At 46.9% G+C, this 17,401-nt stretch overlaps 2 protein-coding genes across 2 annotated transcripts in view; one reads left to right on the top strand and one right to left on the bottom strand.

Annotated features, from left to right (window-relative positions):
• PI4KA (phosphatidylinositol 4-kinase alpha) overlaps positions 1–9,440 on the bottom strand; it is a 131,423-nt gene extending 121,983 nt beyond the window's left edge. Inside the window, exon 1 of the mRNA XM_066365440.1 lies at positions 9,215–9,440. Within this exon, the coding sequence (XP_066221537.1) occupies positions 9,215–9,436 (222 nt within the window). The 5' untranslated portion in view covers positions 9,437–9,440. The remainder of the gene's footprint in view (positions 1–9,214) is intronic.
• Positions 9,441–9,635: 195 nt separating this feature from the next.
• SNAP29 (synaptosome associated protein 29) overlaps positions 9,636–17,401 on the top strand; it is a 29,199-nt gene continuing 21,433 nt past the window's right edge. Inside the window, exon 1 of the mRNA XM_066365438.1 lies at positions 9,636–10,081. Within this exon, the coding sequence (XP_066221535.1) occupies positions 9,845–10,081 (237 nt within the window). The 5' untranslated portion in view covers positions 9,636–9,844. The remainder of the gene's footprint in view (positions 10,082–17,401) is intronic.

The following is a 17,401-nucleotide window of genomic DNA, read 5'->3' as shown; positions in this document are numbered from 1 at the left end:
CCATGGAAAACTCTATGATAGCAAGACCTATTTATTCATCCCTCTAATTGGCCCCCTAGCACAGTGCTTGGCACATAACAAGCAATAAAAGATTATATGAATGAATGAATGTCACCATCTCTTGCTTTCATAATGGTATAACTGTTTTGAATCCAGGCTTCCAGACCAGTTCTAAACACAGAAACACTGAGGAAAAGAGAATGGTTTTGGCAGCAGACATAGGCCTCTTAGAATTCAACAAATAAATGCAAGTGAGGACTGAGGATTTTTCCTCAACCCTGTATTTATGTGTCAGTTTAATCACACATATAAACGTAGTATTCTGGCTAGCTTGGCAAAGTTCAAAAAAGGCCAAGCATTTTTCTAAAATGCCATTTTACATGAGAGAAGCAAATACAAAAACAAATATATAAATAAGTCATCAGGAAAATGAAATGTATAGATAAATTTCAGCGATTAAAATCAACTACAGGAATAGCTGCTGGAGAAAGGGACTGGAAGCAACCACAGGGTACAAACTGCAAATACAGACAGCAGAACAGAGAATCTGCAATAAAAAGTCAGAAATAGAACACTTCTGCCCTCTGGGGGAGCAAACAGCTAGTGACACATCAATTCTGAGACTCCCTAATACCATCAATATAAACAATCCAGCCGTAATAATCTTCTTAATGCACATCACTCTCAGGCCCTGAAACATCCAAGGGCTCTTCCCTGTCTCATCAGTTAAATCCAAACTCTGAATCTGGGACTACACATGAAGTCACTGACTTTCTTCTCCAGCCACACCTCCACTCTTCCCTTTAAATACACTGTTTCTACCGACCAGTTAGTTACCTGTTGCTGCTCCTTATTCTCCTCTTTGCTTTGACTTTCCCTAGCCAACCACATTTAACATTTACAAATGCCCATCCTCATCACTTCCAAGCCTGGCCTACTTAAAATCCCTGGGGAAAGTAACCTTCTAGTAAAAACCCACAACATTTTCACTTTCTTAGAGCATGGTTCACTTTTTTACAATGTGTATTTTCACATATCTGACAAGAACCATGGAGAAAAGGTTTGCCTCCTTCCCCAATTATCTGCCCTTTCCACTCACAGCCCAGCAAAGTGTGAAATAGCTATCAATAAATATCCTCCCAGGGGATTTTTATTGAAAAGCCACCACCAGCTATCTCTGAACAGACAACTGGCCAGCTCTGCACTAACATCACTGCTACTTATTTGTAAAATAGCTGAGGATTGGGATTGTGCACACCTAGCAGACCTAATTATAGAAAAGTAAGTTACCTACAGCAAGCACAGCTGGAGTCAGTATTCAAGCAAAGACCTGCAAGTATGAGGCAAATGCTGAATTCAAGTTTCCACAAAACAGAAAACAAAAATACAGCAGTATCATATAATCACTTCTGCCTTATGAAGTTTTTTGGTTGTGTGTTTAACTCATAATTTAACACAACCATGGTCAAATATCATTATCTTGGGATCAAAAGAATAAGGTAACCTTGTACGCTTACTGAAGTGTCAGGAAAAATAAAATCTAACACTAGTGAAGCTATAGAAAAATATGCATAAGGTGTCTTGATGTTGTCAAAACGAAGTGCAATCCTGGCCCTGGTTGGTTGGCTCAGTGGCAGAGCGTCAGATTGGTGTGTGGAAGTCCCGGGTTCAATTCCCGGCCAGGGCACACAGGAGAAGCGCCCATCTGCTTCTCCACTCTTCCCTCTCTCCTTTCTCTCTCTCTCTCTTCCCCTCCCACAGCCAAGGCTCCATTGGAGCAAAGTTGGCCCGGGTGCTGAGGATGGCTCCATGGTTTCTGCCTCAGGTGCTAGAATGGTTCCAGTTGCAACAGAGCAACGCCCCAGATGGGCAGAGCATCATCCCCTAGTGGGCATGCTGGGTGGATCCCAGATGGGCGCATGCAGAAATCCACCTCTCTGCCTCTCTACCTCTCGCTTCAGAAAAATACAAAGACAAAAAACAAAAAAACTAAGTGCAGTCCTTTGAAAATAATTGAGGCCTGACCTGTGGTGGTACAGTAGATAAAGTACCAACCTGGAATGCTGAGGTCACTGGTTCAAAACCCTGGGCTTGCCTGGTCACTGGTTCAAAACCCTGGGCTTGCAAGCCATGTATAGGATTTGATGCTTCCTGCTTCTCCCTTCCTTATTTCCCTCTCTCTCCCCTCTCTAAAATGAATAAGTAATATCTTTTTTTTTTTTTAAGAAAAAAAAATGAAAACAACTGGGTAGTAAACATCAAGACCCATCTACAGACCCTGGCCGGTGGCTCAGTGAATAGAGCATTGGCCCGGCATATGGATGTCCCAAATCTGATTCCCGGTAGAGCATACAGGAGAAGAGTCCATCTGCTTCTGCCCCTCTCCCTCTTCCCCTTCTCTCCCTCTTCCTCTCTTGCAGCCAGTGGCTCAATTGGTTCAAGCGTGGCCCCAGACCCTGAGGGTAGCTTGGTTGGTCTGAGTGTGTCAGTCTCAGGTGCTAAAAATAGCTCGATACTTGAGCATCATCCCCAGATGGGGTTGCCAGATGGATCCTGATTGGGATGTATACAGGAATCTGCCTCACTATCTCCCCTCCTCTCACCTAAAAAAAGAAAGGAAAAAAAAAGGCCCATCTACAATTTAACACAAGTATGTAATTCAGAAGACAACAACATGCTAGGTGTACAAACATGCTGTTTTACAAGGGAAAAACTAGAAAGTCTAAACTGAAAAATGCTTAAATAGATTATGATCTTTCATTTCAAAAAATGGCATGCAAGGTCCTGGCTGGTTGGCTCAGCAATAGAGCATCGACCCAGCGTGTAGAAGTCTCGGGATCGATTCCTGGCCAGGGCACACAGGAGAAGTGCCCATCTCCTTCTCCACCCTTCTCCCTCTCCTTCCTCTCTGTTTCTCTCTTCCCCTCCCATAGCCAAGTCTCCATTGGAGCAAAGTTGGCCTGGGCGCTGAGGATGGCTCCATGGCCTGCACCTCAGGCATTAGAATGGCTCTAGTTGCAACGGAGCAATGCCCCAGATGGGCAGAGCATCGCCTCCTAGTGGGCATGCCAGGTGGATCCCAGTCGGGCACATATGGGAGTCTTTCTGTTTCTCAGCTTCTCACTTCAGAAAAATATCCAAAAAAAAAAAAAAGACATGCAACCATGAAAACAATGGGAACTATTTTTACTATTTTTAGAGAAGATCATAAACACAGCCATATATATATATATATATATATATATATGATTAAAGACTAAAAATGTCACTATAAGAAATCAAAGTTCTACTGGGTTAATGTTATGGGCTGAATTGTGTCCCATCCTGCTCACATATTGAAGTCCTAACCCCCAGGCACCTCAGAATGTGACTGTATTTGGCCATAGAATCTTTAAAGAGATAATTAAGTTAAAATGAGGTAATGAGGGTGGGCCAGTCCTATCAATCTGACTGGTGTCCTTTTTTTTTTTTTTTTTTTTTTTTTTTTTGTATTTTTCTGAAGCTGGAAACGGGGAGAGACAGTCAGACAGACTCCCGCATGCGCTCGACTGGGATCCACCTGGCACGCCCACCAGAGGCGACACTCTGCCCACCAGGGGGCGATGCTCTGCCCCTCCGGGGCGTCGCTCTGCCGCGACCAGAGCCACTCTAGCACCTGGGGCAGAGGCCAAGGAGCCATCCCCAGCGCCCGGGCCATCTTTGCTCCAATGGAGCCTTGGCTGCAGGAGGGGAAGAGAGAGACAGAGAGGAAGGAGGGGGGGTGGAGAAGCAAATGGGCGCTTCTCCTGTGTGCCCTGGCCGGGAATCGAACCCGGGTCCCCCGCACGCCAGGCCGACGCTCTACCGCTGAGCCAACCGGCCAGGGCCTGACTGGTGTTCTTATAAGAGATTAGGACACAGGCACAGAAGGAAAACTGAAAACACAGGGTAAGATGGCAATCTGCAAGCCAAGAAAGACCTCAAAAGAAACTAATACTGCTTAAACCTTCACTTGGATTTCTAGCCTCCAGAATTTTAAGAAAATAAATTTCTGTTATTTAAGCCACAGTGGTACTTTATGGCAACCCTAGCAAACAAATACAGAGAAGGTAGCACGTTTTCAGGTAAAGTTTCTCTTCCAATTTCTTCTTTAAATATTTTAGATTTAATAACAATGGTTCTAGGAACATGATATACCCTCTGCTAATGCTCATTCTCTCTCTCCTCACTCTATGGATGGTTCTTTTTAACATGGCCTCACAGAGGAAAGGGAGCAAGGATGAAAAATTCAGCTGTATGATGCTAAAAAAAAAATGCCATTATCATTATTTTTGCTCCATGGCAGACCACTCTATAAAGGACAGACTGGATAACCATGAATTTCAAAAAGCCCACTGTCCACAGCATCTGGCCATATATTCCTCCAATTATATGTAAGAGCTAACAAGCTCATCTTCTGAAGCACATTGTCCACCTGGAAAAGTCCAGCCTGTCCCTAATGCCACAGTGCCATTTAAACATCAGATCAATAGTTAGCTAAGATTACCTCAAGATTCTGACATTCTAACTGGGGAAAAAAAGAAAGAGAAAGAAAGGATATTTTAGGACATGGGAAAGAACTGTGAACAAAGCCTCCTAAGGGTAAGAAGAGGAACAGAAGGGCAAGAAATGCTGCCTACTCTGTAGCTCTGCCCAGAACTCTCCATGTCCTAGGGTCTGGGGTCCATTAGTATGACACAGGACAGAAGAGGAGAGGCAGAAATGGGTCACCTCATTTCATGGACACAGATGAGTAAAACTAGGCAGAGCCAGGAAGGAGCTTGGCAGGGGCAGCTCAACATTATGAAAACGGGCAAGAACCAGGGAAGTAGAACAAGACAGGCAAGCATATAGAAATCAGAGAAAGGGAGTCTAGAAGCCACCATATACGGAGATCCCAGTGTAGATTAGACTCTTCTCTGTTTGTTTCCTTTCACCTTTCACCTTTCACCCAGAGGAAAGAGTGATGAGGACTGAGTGGAACATGGTCTAGAGGGCTTCAGTGAGAGTGTTCTCAGAGTTAGACTATAATCCTGGGACTCAGGGCTGAGACTCCAGTCTTAAAGATAGCCTAGCAGGAAAAGGTCAAAGCCCAGATATGGATCACAGAATAGATGCCCAGGGGTCTTGGGTTTGGTTCTCTGAACATGGCAGGAGTCCTGGATACATGAGTAGATAGAGGTCACCTGAGTGACCAAATTAGGACTGTTTCTTATTTAACTGGCTCAGCATGTACCAATTAAGAGCAGGTTCTCAATAAATGTTTTCTGAATTAATTAATTAATTAAACATATATAAAACCCAGCCTGACCTGTGGTGGCACAGTGGATAAAGCATCGATCTGAAAGGCTGACATAACTGGTTCAAAACCCCAGGCTTGCCCACTCAAGACACATACGAGAAGCAATTACTATGAGTTAATGTTTCCCACCCACCCCCATTCTCTCTCTCTAAAATCAAAAAACATCATCTAAAAAATAAAATTAAATAAAATCCACTGAGTAACAACAGGCTTCATTTCACAGCCTGGGATTAGACTGGAGTAGGCAAACACAACTGGCATATAGAGGAACAAAGAGAAAAAGTTATGGCATTAGTGTGCCCCAAGTGCCACTAAAAGCATGTCAGGGCTGTCTGAGTTACCAAAGTCTTAAGAGCTGAGCTGTTAAGTCTAGTTCAGAAAACATAGCCTTCCTCAAGTTAATCTTATCTGGAGTAAACCCTTCTCGGTCCAATGCCTTCTCTCTGGAAAAAGGAGAAGAGAGAAAATATGAATAAAGAAATGAGAAAGAGCCTGACCAGGCGGTGGCATAGTGGATAGAGCATCAGACTGAGACACGAAGACCCAGGTTTGAAACTCAGGTTGCCGGCTTGAGCACGGGCTCACCAGCTTGAGCACAAAGTCACTGGCTTGAGCATGATCATAGACATGACCCCATGGTCACTGGCTTGAGCCCAAAGGTTGCTGGCTTGAATCCCAAGGTCGCTGGCTTGAGCAAGGGATCACTTGCTCTGCTGTGGACCCCCAGTCAAGGTACATATGAGAAAGCAATCGTTGAACAACTAAGGTGCCACAATGAAGAATTGATGCTTCTCATCTTTTTCCCTTCTTATCTGTCTGTCCCTATCTGTCCCTCTCTCTGAATGTCAAATAAAAAAAGAGAAATGAGAGAGAGATTTTCCAGTACTCGTATGTCCCCATCTGCCATCCCAGATGGATCCTCAGAAATTCCTTTACTCTAAAGAACCTCAAGAATCTTCAGCTTAGGAATGCTAAGGGCTTTTTTCTTTTAACATTTATTTATTGATTTTAGAAAACATCAATAATTTGTTCCTGTATGTTACTGACCAAGAATCAAATTGACAACCTTTGTGAATCAGGGAGAGCTTCCTTTTGATAGTTTTAGAGTAGGTGAATGTAGCAAGCAGACAAATACTATAAGACTAAACAGCTAACAACGATACCTAGCAAAATCAAGTTTCAATATCATAGATGAGGATAAGAGGAATTCATACACATGATGGAATCAGCCACCTACAGAAGCCTCCTTTAGGAAGCTGTTTCAGGGTCATCAAGACAACCCACTTCCCTGATTTACCAATGTCACCCCATTAAAATTAATAAAAAATTAAAAATTTAAAAAAAGACGACCCACGTGTACACAGTTGTATTTGTGGCTAACTTTTATTACAGTGAAAGGATATTAGCATGGGAAGAAACACAAGCAGAATCTGAAGAAACCCATGCACAGGTTTCCTCCTCTTCTCTCCTCGCTGTGAGGGTACACCACAAGCACGCTGCCTTTCAGAGCAGCAAACAATGTTAGTGCCTAGGAAAGTCTTTTAGAGACATAGCACCCAAGTTTTCAATGGGGGCTGGTTATGTAGGCACTATGTGCCTAGGGAAGTCTACTACAGACAGCACTCAAGGTTTTTACTGGGTGCTGGTCACATAGGCATTGTCCGCCTAACTACCATCAAAATTCCAGATTCCTGAAGGAAAAGAGGTGTTCAACATAAATCTATTATTTGCGCAAAGAGTCTAGGCACAGGTGAACCACCCTTTTCAATTAGGGAATGGAAGGAATAGTTCAAGTGTCAAGTTCCCAGAGGCCAGGCAAGAGCCAACATTGCAAGCAAGCCTTCTGAAGATAGCAACCTCCGGCTTGCTCTGTTAGCTCTTTTCTGAAGTGACCTGTAAATGCCGGCCAATGAGACTAAAGTACCTCCCAAAGAGATGGTATCAGGGAGCTGACAACATAAACATTATATTAATTAGTTGTACTTTGCAGGAGAAAGTAGAGCAGGGGTCCCCAAACTTTTTACACAAGGGGCCAGTTCACTGTCCCTCAGACAGTTGGAGGGCTGCCACATACAGTGCTCCTCTCACTGACCACCAATGAAAGAGGTGCCCCTTCTGGAAGTGCAGCGGGGGCCGGATAAATGGCCTCAGGGGGCCACATGCGGCCCGCGGGCCGTAGTTTGGGGATGCCTGATTAGTAGAGTATAATAAGATTGGGGAAATGACCTGTCCAGAGTTACACCAACATAACCAAGTGATAATGGATTTAAATTCAGGTGGTCCTATTCTTTCCATTCTGTTGTACTGCTTTAACTAGAAGTCAGGTTGGCATTAGTCTCCCAAGACCTGCTCACCTCCATTTGAACAATAAATCAAGTTTGAGAGCTACAAAACCAAAGAAAAACTAGGTCACTCTGCCAAAGGGCCTAAAACAGCTTTTCAACTTCACCCTTCACCAGAATCATAAAACCACTCCCAACTAGGGCAAGCAAGTCTCCAGTCACCACTGCTCTTCTGCTGTCAGACAACATTTTCTTTCCAGCTGCCAGAAAGCTGTGTGAGAAAAAAAGAATCCCATCCCTTTAATACTAACACACTGTAATGAATCTCATTACACTGGTGGGAGAAGAAAGTGGACATTTACTGTTCACCTACTTTGTGCCTAAGCTCTGTGCAAGGCACTTTTTATGCTTTAATTCATTTAGTCCTCAAGAACAACTTAATTTCACAGATAAGGAAATAGAAGCTCTGAGAGTTGAAGTAACTTGTCCAGGACAATGCACAGCAAGTGACAGTGCAAGGACTTAGGTCTGATTCTTAAATAAATCTATGTTCTTGCCTGACCAGGCAGTAGACCCTGAGGTTGCCAGTTTGAGCGCGGGCTCATCTGGTTTGAGCAAAGCTCACCAGCTTGGACCCAAGGTCGCTGGCTCAAGCAAGGGTTTACTCGCTCTGCTGTAGCCCCACAGTCAAGGCACATATGAGAAAGCAATCGATGAACAACTAAGGTGTCACAACGAAAAACTGATGATTGATGCTTCTCATCTCTCTCCGTTCCTGTCTGTCTGTCTCTCTATTCCTCTCTCTGACTCTCTCTGTCTGTGTAAAATAAATAAATAAATAAGTAAGTAAATAAATAAAAATCTGTTCTTTCCACCATCCCAGCCACACCTTTGAGTTGCCTTTCACCTTTCTTCCAAGATAGGGATTCCCTGGCATAAATTCTCCTTTCTCCTCTGAAGCTAATTCCGAGTTCAAGTCTCTGCCTACAGACAGTTCACTCCCGCTTCCCTGCCACTGTCCTTTCTACAAACACACAATCTTTCACACAATCGAACACCCCCTCAGGTATCACAGAAAAACAATGCCCAGTACATTTGCACTTCTGAAAGCATTTTCTGATACACTATTATACTTGCCCCTCACAGACAATCCTGTGAAGCAGGCAGAGCAGGTAAAAGAACCCCCATTTTACAAGAAAAGCATCTCCCAAAGTCACAGGATAAAAAGTAGGGAAGCCAGGAGATTTTGACCCGGTCCTCCGCTTTTCCCACTGCTCCTCACTGCCGCCCCCACCTCACCGATGTCACAAGGTGCCCTTTCGGCTCGAACCCCAGCCTGTCGTTCACAAGTCCGTCTCACGCCCATCCACCCACCCGCAGCCTCCACGCCTGTGCTTTCCACACGGCCCACCCCCACGCACCCTCTCATCTCCAACCCCCTCCGCCCACGGGCTACCTCACCCCTCCGGCCACCTCGGCTCACGAGCCCCCTCCTGTCACAGGTGATACGCGACCCCCTTCTCGGCCTCCTGCAGACCCTAGCCCAGCCTCTCCGCTTTGGCGCCCCTGTTCCCCACTCCTGTCAGCCCGCGGCCGGCTCGGCCCAGGCTACCTTCTCCAAGGATGCAGGTCTCTGCACAGCCAGGGAGCGGGCCAATGACAGGACGGTGTTGAAATAGAAACCTCGTGAGGCGCTGGAGCCGGAGCCGCAGCTGAAGCTGCCACCACCCCGGGCCGCCGCCGCCGCCATCATCGCGCGCACAGCGGCGGTGGCCGCCGGCTTCCCGCACCCGGCCCGCGAGCGCCGGAGCTCACCGCGCAGGCGCGACCTCATCCGGCTTTCCTACCACGTGACCTCTCTGTTGCCAATACTGGGCGGGGCGTGGCCATGGGGCGGCCCCAACGCTAGAGGTGGGAGAGAAGCTTTGCGATAGGCCAGGCGGCGCGCGCCGGACTTGTTCCCCCCCCCCCCCCCCCCCCCCCCGCCTGCAATCCGCTGGGCACGATGGTCGGCTCCAGAGGCGGGGCCGCCCACACGTGACGCGCGGAAGACACTGAATTTGCGACGGCTGAGTCGACTGGCGGATCGCTGCACTGGACGGTCGCAGTTGCGGCCAGACCGGTGGGCTCTTCTCGAGGGCTTCGGAAAGGCAGCCGGGACACCTACGGGCCCGGAAAGGCCGTTCCTCGCCTTGGCTGCGCACCTTCTGCTCCTGCCCAGACCGAGCTGAGCACCAGCACCATGTCGGCCTACCCCAAAAGTTACAACCCATTCGACGACGACGCGGAGGATGAGGGCGCCCCGGCAACACCGTGGAAGGACACCCACGACTTCTCCGTCGGGCCTGGTGCGCACGCGGACAGGCAACAATACCTGCGGCAAGAGGTGATACGCAGGGTCGAGGCCACGGCCGCCAGCACCGGCAGGTCCCTGTCGCTCATGTATGAGTCCGAGAGGATTGGGGTCGCCTCTTCCGAGGTGAGTCTGTAGCGGGGTTGGACTGAATCGGCCAGTCTCTATTGTCACAGTTGCCAAGAAATGGTGGGGGGTTTTCACAATTTAGGGGAAATCCTCGAATAGAGTAGATTCTTGCACCTAAGTGACTTAGTATCTTGAGTACTTGAAAGAGGTAGTGTGCTCAAGGAATTTTCTTTAGCCATTAGTCTGCTTAGTTGATTATTTTTTTCTATTCTTAATTCAGACGCACACTCCACACTGTGTCCTGTCCAGGTAAGTAAAAATTCTGAGCAGCAGAGTCTACGGAAATGGAGGGTCAGAAGCCTGGCGCAAGGGCTTCACCCATTCCTCCCCCGGTGACCCAGAATGAATGAGGACTTTGTGAGCTGATGTCTGAAGCATAAGAGCAAATGCGCCTTGAGTTTTTCCCCATCAGTGACCACTTCTCCCCCTTGCCAGTTAAAGGTGTTGAAGTCTTGTCTGCCTGCATACCTGATGAGTAAGCCATAGCACAACTTTAGTCAAATCTAAGGCCTTATCTTCTCAAATTTAAACAAAGATCTAATAGACAAGTGTGGTTGGGATAATCCATTGTTTCAGCTCACCTTTGTCAGTTCTTTCCATCCATCGAAGGTTTTAGAGTTGGACTTTAAGTGAGGATTATTCTTCTCTTCAGCCTACTAATGAAAGGATTTTGTGTGGGCATTATTTTTTTTAAGTTTTAAAAGATGCAATAGTAGATTATCATTCTGTCTGCTCAGAATAATTAATGCTAAGCATAGGTAGCCTGACCATGCTGTGGTGCACTGGCTAGTGTCCCACATTTGAAACCCCGAGGTTACTGGCTTGAGCACGGGCTCCCCAGCTTGAGCTCAGGGTCGCTGGCTTGAGCGTGGAATTATAGACATGACCTCATGGTCGCTAGCTTGGAGCCCAAGGTTGCTGGCTTGAGTAAGGGGTCACTTGCTCTGCTATAGCCGCCCCCCCCTACCCCCCATCAAGGCACCTATGAGAAAGCAATCAGTGAACAACTAGATGCTGCAGCAAAGAATTGATGATTCTCATTGCTCTCTTTTTCTGTCTGTCCCTATCTATTGCTCTCTCTATGACTCTCTCTCTCTCTCTCTGTCAAAAAAAAATTTATTTTAGCCTGACCAGGCAGTGGCACAGTGGAAAGAGCGTCAACCTAAGACACTGAGAATCCAGTTTGAAACCCTGAGGTCGCCGGCTTGTGTGAGGGCTCATCTGGCTTAAGCATGGACTCACCAGCTTGAGCGTGGAGTCGCCGGCTTGAGCATGGGATCATAGACATAATCCCGTGGTTGCTGGAGCCTTTTGTGGTCTAGAGGGAAGGTCTGTTTCCGTAACTCGAGAGCCAAAAACAGAAGATGTGAATTGTTTCATACGGATTATATTGACACATCCCATGCTGCCCTCAGAGGTCCTTCTCTACACAGTGGGATGTATGAGAACAGACACAGAGTGGCACCTCAGGCCTGTGAGTCTTATTCTGGGCCATGCTGGTATTGCTCTGCTAGGTAATAGTATGATCATGACTGGGCAGTGACAGGATCTTTCATTAGCATGATTGCACGTTTAATTTTTCTAAGCTCTCAATTATCAGAACAGGAATAGTCAGCACTCCTGCCCCAACCTCCTTCACACTCCAAACTATCTTTGAATCATTCTCAATACTCTTTTATTCTCCTCAGAGTGGCAGCTGGGTTGGAAGGTCATAATTCAGTCCCAACTTGGCAGGAGTAGGAAAATTATTAGTCAAGTCACCTCTAGTGAAGGAGAGCTGCTCTCACCCTGTGAAACCTGGCAAGGTTTGTTTCTCACAAAGACTAGCCATGGGTCATGACTGCCAAAGGACAGAGGAGAAGTAGACAGGGCAAAGCAGGTTGCACCTGGCTGACCTGGTAAGCACAGTCCAGAGCCATAGAGAGACTTGTAGGCCACTCAGCTCTTTTTCTATCTCACAAGTGTGATTTATTTCTTCTTTTCTTTTTCTAAGGTTTAATTTTTGTGAAGCGGTAATTTAGTCACAAGGTTCAAAATTCAGGCCCTGGCCAGTTGGCTCAGTGGTAGAGTGTCACCGCAGTGAGTTGATGTCCCAGGTTCAATTCCCAGTCAGGGCACACAGGAAAAGTGACCATCTGCTTCCACCCCATCCCCTCCCTCTTCTTTCTCTCTCTCTCTCTCTCTCTCTCTATCTATCTATCTATCTTTCTCACGCAGCCATGGCTTGATTGGTTCAAGTGCATTGGTCCTGGGTGCTGAGGATGGCTCCATGGAGCCTCCATCTCAGGTGCTAAAAAAGCAGTCACTTGTGAGCATGGCCTCAGATGGGCAGAGCATTAGCCCCAGACAAGGTTACCAGATGGATCCCAGTCGGGGCACGTGCGGGAGTCTGTCTCTATCTCCCTTCCTCTCACTTGGGAAAAGAAGGAAAAGAAAGTTCAAAATTAAAAACATACAGAAGGTTATGAAATTTCTTCCTAACCTCTGCCTCCACAGCAACCACTTACTATGTTTCTTAGGTGTTTTATGGAGCTATTCTGTGTATAAAAGCATGCTTACAATCTTTTTCCTTTTTTAAAAAAGTTTTTAAAAGAGTCTATTGATTTTACAGAAATAAGAGTGGAAGAGTGAGAAGTATCAACTCATAGCTGCTTCACTTTAGTTGTTCATTGATTTCTTATGTGTGCTTTGACTGGGCGGCAAGCCCAGGGCTTCAAACGAGTTACTTCAGCATTCCAGGTTGACACTAGTTGTCGGTGAGCCTGCACTCAAGCTGGTGAGCCTGTGCTCAAGTCGATGACCTCAGGGTTTCGAGCCTGGGTCCTCAGCATCCCAGGTCGATGCTCTGTCCTCTGTGCCAAATACCAGTCAGACCAGGCTTTTAAAATTTTTAATTTAAGCAGAGACATTCTGTACATTTTTATATTAACAGGATTGGAGATTATTTCATAGTGATATATAATGTGCTGCTTTTTTTGAAAGGTATGTCATTATTCCATTGAATTATGCTTCTGTTTATGTAGCCAGGGCCTTAATGATGGGCATTTCAGGCATTTAAACCTTTGGGTGAGCCTATTTGTGTCCTGCTTAAAGACTGTTTTTGTACATGCTTTCATCATCCTGGCCAAGGAGCCTGCCCAGGGTGCTTCATGTCCCCTCTGGCAGTGAGCTGAGCATGCTCCAGTGACATGTTGTGGTGCCTTAGATCTCAGTATAGGGGAGTCCAGCAAGGAAAGTTAGACCTGGGCTGGAACAGCAGGTGTAGTAACATCAGTGGAAAGGGATTGGTGTTCAGTAGGATTTGAACATGTTACATTCAGCAGCCCTCACCAGAATGTCCTGCGCACTATTTTATGCAGATGCCGTACTTGCCTTCTCACTGTCTTTCTGGTACTTAAGCATTTAGTTTAGAGAGGTGGGCAAGAGGAGAACACCTCCTAGCCCGGAACAGAGGTCATCATGGTCATCTTTTCAAGGATTCTCCATAATTTAGGGTGGTGCCTCCATTCCCTGGGTAACTGGCCTGGGAGTAGCATCCTCCCCACTCTGAAAGAGGGGCTCTACTGACCAGTATCCCCTCCATCTCTGTGGTTCTGATGCCGCCATAGTTCTTAGTACAACCTTGTTCTGACACAAAGCTAACTGGAAGAAAGATATCTGCTAGGTTAAGTAATTCCCCAGTAGATTGCTAAAAGGTATGAAGGAGGAGCAGTCTTTTGCTCAGCCTTCTACCCCCACACTTTTCATCACTGTGTCCTTTATGTTATTAGGTGCTCCCCAAATAGTTGCCAGGTGAATAAGTGACCTGAGTAAGGAAAAGTAAAAGAAGGGGGTGGAGGAAGCAGAGGATTGCTTGGAAGTGGAGAAGAGATTGAGGCAGGAAGAATGAATTGATGTGTGACACTGGATAGTCGTCTTAATGGCCAGAAAATGCCCCCTTAAGGTATTTCAGGTGTTCTACCAAGAATAAGGGATTCTGATAGAGAAATCTCATTGGACCACATCTTCACCAATAGATCTGTTTTGGGTTTATTTTTTTTAATTTTTCATAAACTTGTCAATGATTGAATTTGATTGGAAAAATTTGGGGTTCCAGGCAAATTTGCTGGCTTCTTAGCTATAACAAGTTGTTACCAATCTGGTAAGTCAGACATCCATACTAGGCATGTGGTATCTGGCCATATCTGCTGCTCCTTCCTGAAATGTGCACTAATGGCTGCCCATGTTGTGGGAAGCTGAGCAGCTGTCTGATCTCCAGCCTTCCGCCTCTTAGTTGGTGGTTCTGAGAGAGGGAGATACTGTTGGAGATGTTTTTTGAGGATCCCCCAAGCCACCCTCAGCATCAGTGATTTCTTAGGTCTAATAGCAAAACTGTTATACTTCTAGTTATGGTTTATTGCAGTAAAAGGATACAGATTAAATTCTTAAAGGAGGCCCTGGCCAGTGGCTCAATGGATAGAGCATCTGCCCAGCGTATGGACATCCTGGGTTTGATTTCATTCAGGGCATACAGGAGAAGTGACCATCTGCTTCCCCATCCACCTTCTCTCCTTCCCCTCCTGCAGCCAGTGGCTTAGTTGGTTCGAGCATGACCACGGGTACTGAGGATGGCTCAGTTGGTCCGAGTGTGTCATCCTCAGGTGCTAAAAATAGCTCAGTACCCAAACATTGGCCCTAGATGGGAGTTGCCGGGTGGATCCTGGTTGGGGCACATGTGGGAGTCTACCTCACTATTTCCCCTCCTCATCTAAAAGAAAAAAAATTCTCAAAGGAAAAAGGCTCATAGGGCAGAGTCCAGGAGAGACCAGGTGTAAACTTCCACCTGGTCTCTCCCAGTGGAGTTGTATGGACAACACGTACTTCTCCCAGCAATGATATACAACAGCACAGATGGAATATTGCCAGTCAAAGAAACTCACCCAAACCTGGGGGTCTAGAGATTTTACTGGGGGTTAACCATGTCCACATGGATGGCTGCCTGGCTGACCTAAGTGTCCAACAACTTCAGAAGTAAAGTGTTGGCCCAAGGCCTCCCCGTCATAAATCACATTGTTCACATAATCTATCTGGCCTGCCCTAAGGACTCAGAAAAACAAAGACCCTCTTATCAGGGTAATTCAAAAGCAGACAAGGCCCTTCTTTGGAATGTGCAGGATGTGGACAGTCCAGGCCTGCTGAGTTAGTCCTTTACTTAGGCCCCAGATCTGCCTGCATACATGAAGTGAGGGGAATCAGCATTACTGCCTTCCCCTTGGTGGTTTTTTGGTACAACCCAAGGTTCAGTTTGTGATTTTTTTTTTTTTCAGTTTGTGATTTTGAATCACTTCATGCTATCGCTGTGAGACATGCTGTGAGACTCATGTCTACTGCACTGAGACAGAGCCCAGATTTGTGCATATGCACACGTGCTCTTGCATCCCTGCCAGTGCTTTTGTGTGTGTGCACTCTTTGGAAGAGGAGCTGCATAATGACGATAAATTTCAAGTTTCTAGACTCCAAATTGACATCTGTCTACTTATCTTTTTTTTTTTTTTTTTTTGTATTTTTCTGAAGCTGGAAACGGGGAGAGACAGTCAGACAGACTCCCGCATGCGCCCGACCGGGATCCACCTGGCACGCCCACCAGGGGCGACGCTCTGCCCCTCCGGGGGGTCGCTCTGCCGAGACCAGAGCCACTCTAGCGCCTGGGGCAGAGGCCAAGGAGCCACCCCCAGCGCCCGGGCCATCCTTGTTCCAATGGAGCCTCGGCTGCGGGAGGGGAAGAGAGAGACAGAGAGGAAGGAAGGGGGGGTGGAGAAGCAAATGGGCGCCTCTCCCATGTGCCTGGCCGGGAATCGAACCCGGGTCCCCCGCACGCCAGGCCGACGCTCTACCGCTGAGCCAACCTGGCCAGGGCCTACTTATCTTTTGTTACCCAAGTTTAAGTACAAGCTTAATATGAGAAACTTAGTATTGACATCTTTTCCTCGGGAACTCTGAGCATGACTCAGGGAAGACGCAGGATCCATCTGATGTCATGAGATGCTTTGGCTGTGAATTGGGGCTGGGGTCTGGTAGTCACTGCTGCCCTTTGAATACCATAATTCTGCCCCTTCATTAATCCCTGCTGGGTCCTGCCCAGCATCCTCCCTGTTCCCTGTCATGGTCATGCTTACCACATTCAGTCTTTCTTCCTCTCAGTTCCCCCAGCTGGCCCTGCCTCTCCAGGCTACTGCATGTGCTACTCCTCCCACCCCCAGTGCTCTAGCCTCACCCCAACCCTTTGACTCCCTAACTTCTCACCCCATTTGGGAGCCACCCTGACCCCCTCCACCCCAACCCTTTGACTCCCTAACTTTTCAGTTTTCAATTTCTCACCCTATTAGGCAGCCTCCCTGACCCACACCCCACCCTTAAACCAGGTAAGGAGTCCCTTTGAGGGGCTTACCCTGACAGAGCCTCAGTCGTGTGTGTCTAATGGCTTTCTTTTCTATCTCCCACACAAGATTGTAAGCTCTGTGAAGCAAGGACCCAGCTGCCTTTCTTGGATGCTCAGCACTGCAATGTAATCAACAAATGAAAAATCGGATTTAACTACCCTCATATTGTCCTCTGCTAGACTGTCAGCTTCATCAGGGCAGAGATTTGGGTGTTCACCCGTGAATGCCACACACCTGGATCAATGCCATGCAGAGAGGGGAGGTGCTCAATAATAGGTGTTGGTGGGTGTCTTGCAGCACCTCTGTCATTTTGTGTGTGTTTTCAAAGAGCAGTCTTCCAGCCATGATTCCCTAATATCTTCACATCTTCACATGGCCCTTGGACATACACCATTGGGCAGGTGTCCCCTCACAAGGTCTTCAACTATCTTTCTGCTTCCCTTGTCTACAAATCTCTGTGCTTGATAAAAATCCACAAGGCAAAGAGGAATTGAGACATGTCTCTCTGTGTTGTCTCTCAGCATTGTACCTCCAGCCACCCAGATGTTTTTCTCTGACGATCTTTTTTTCCAGGTTAACCTTAGAAAACTTTTGAGGCTCAAGGGGGTGAGGGAATCACCTGTAATGCTAACACCTGAGGTAAGAGCTTTGCAGGTGTTCCCTTTACCCTGAGGGCACTTTGCAGGGCTCACAACCACCCTCATCTCTTAGGTGACCTCCCATTTTCACAGGAACCAATAGAGAAGACTTGACATGGCCTCCCTCTGGGGGATGGGAGGCTTCCCTTCTTAATGGCTGGAGTGCAGGGCCTACCTGTCCTGTCCTTTCTGTCCTGGCACTCCTGGTGTTTGTTCTACCAAGCCTTTTTTCCTCATTTGTAGAACTAGGTCACAGGTAC

This window comes from Saccopteryx leptura, chromosome 2, assembly GCF_036850995.1.
Source record: "Saccopteryx leptura isolate mSacLep1 chromosome 2, mSacLep1_pri_phased_curated, whole genome shotgun sequence".
Lineage (NCBI taxonomy): Eukaryota > Metazoa > Chordata > Mammalia > Chiroptera > Emballonuridae > Saccopteryx > Saccopteryx leptura.
This window is presented reverse-complemented; position numbering and strand designations above follow the sequence as displayed.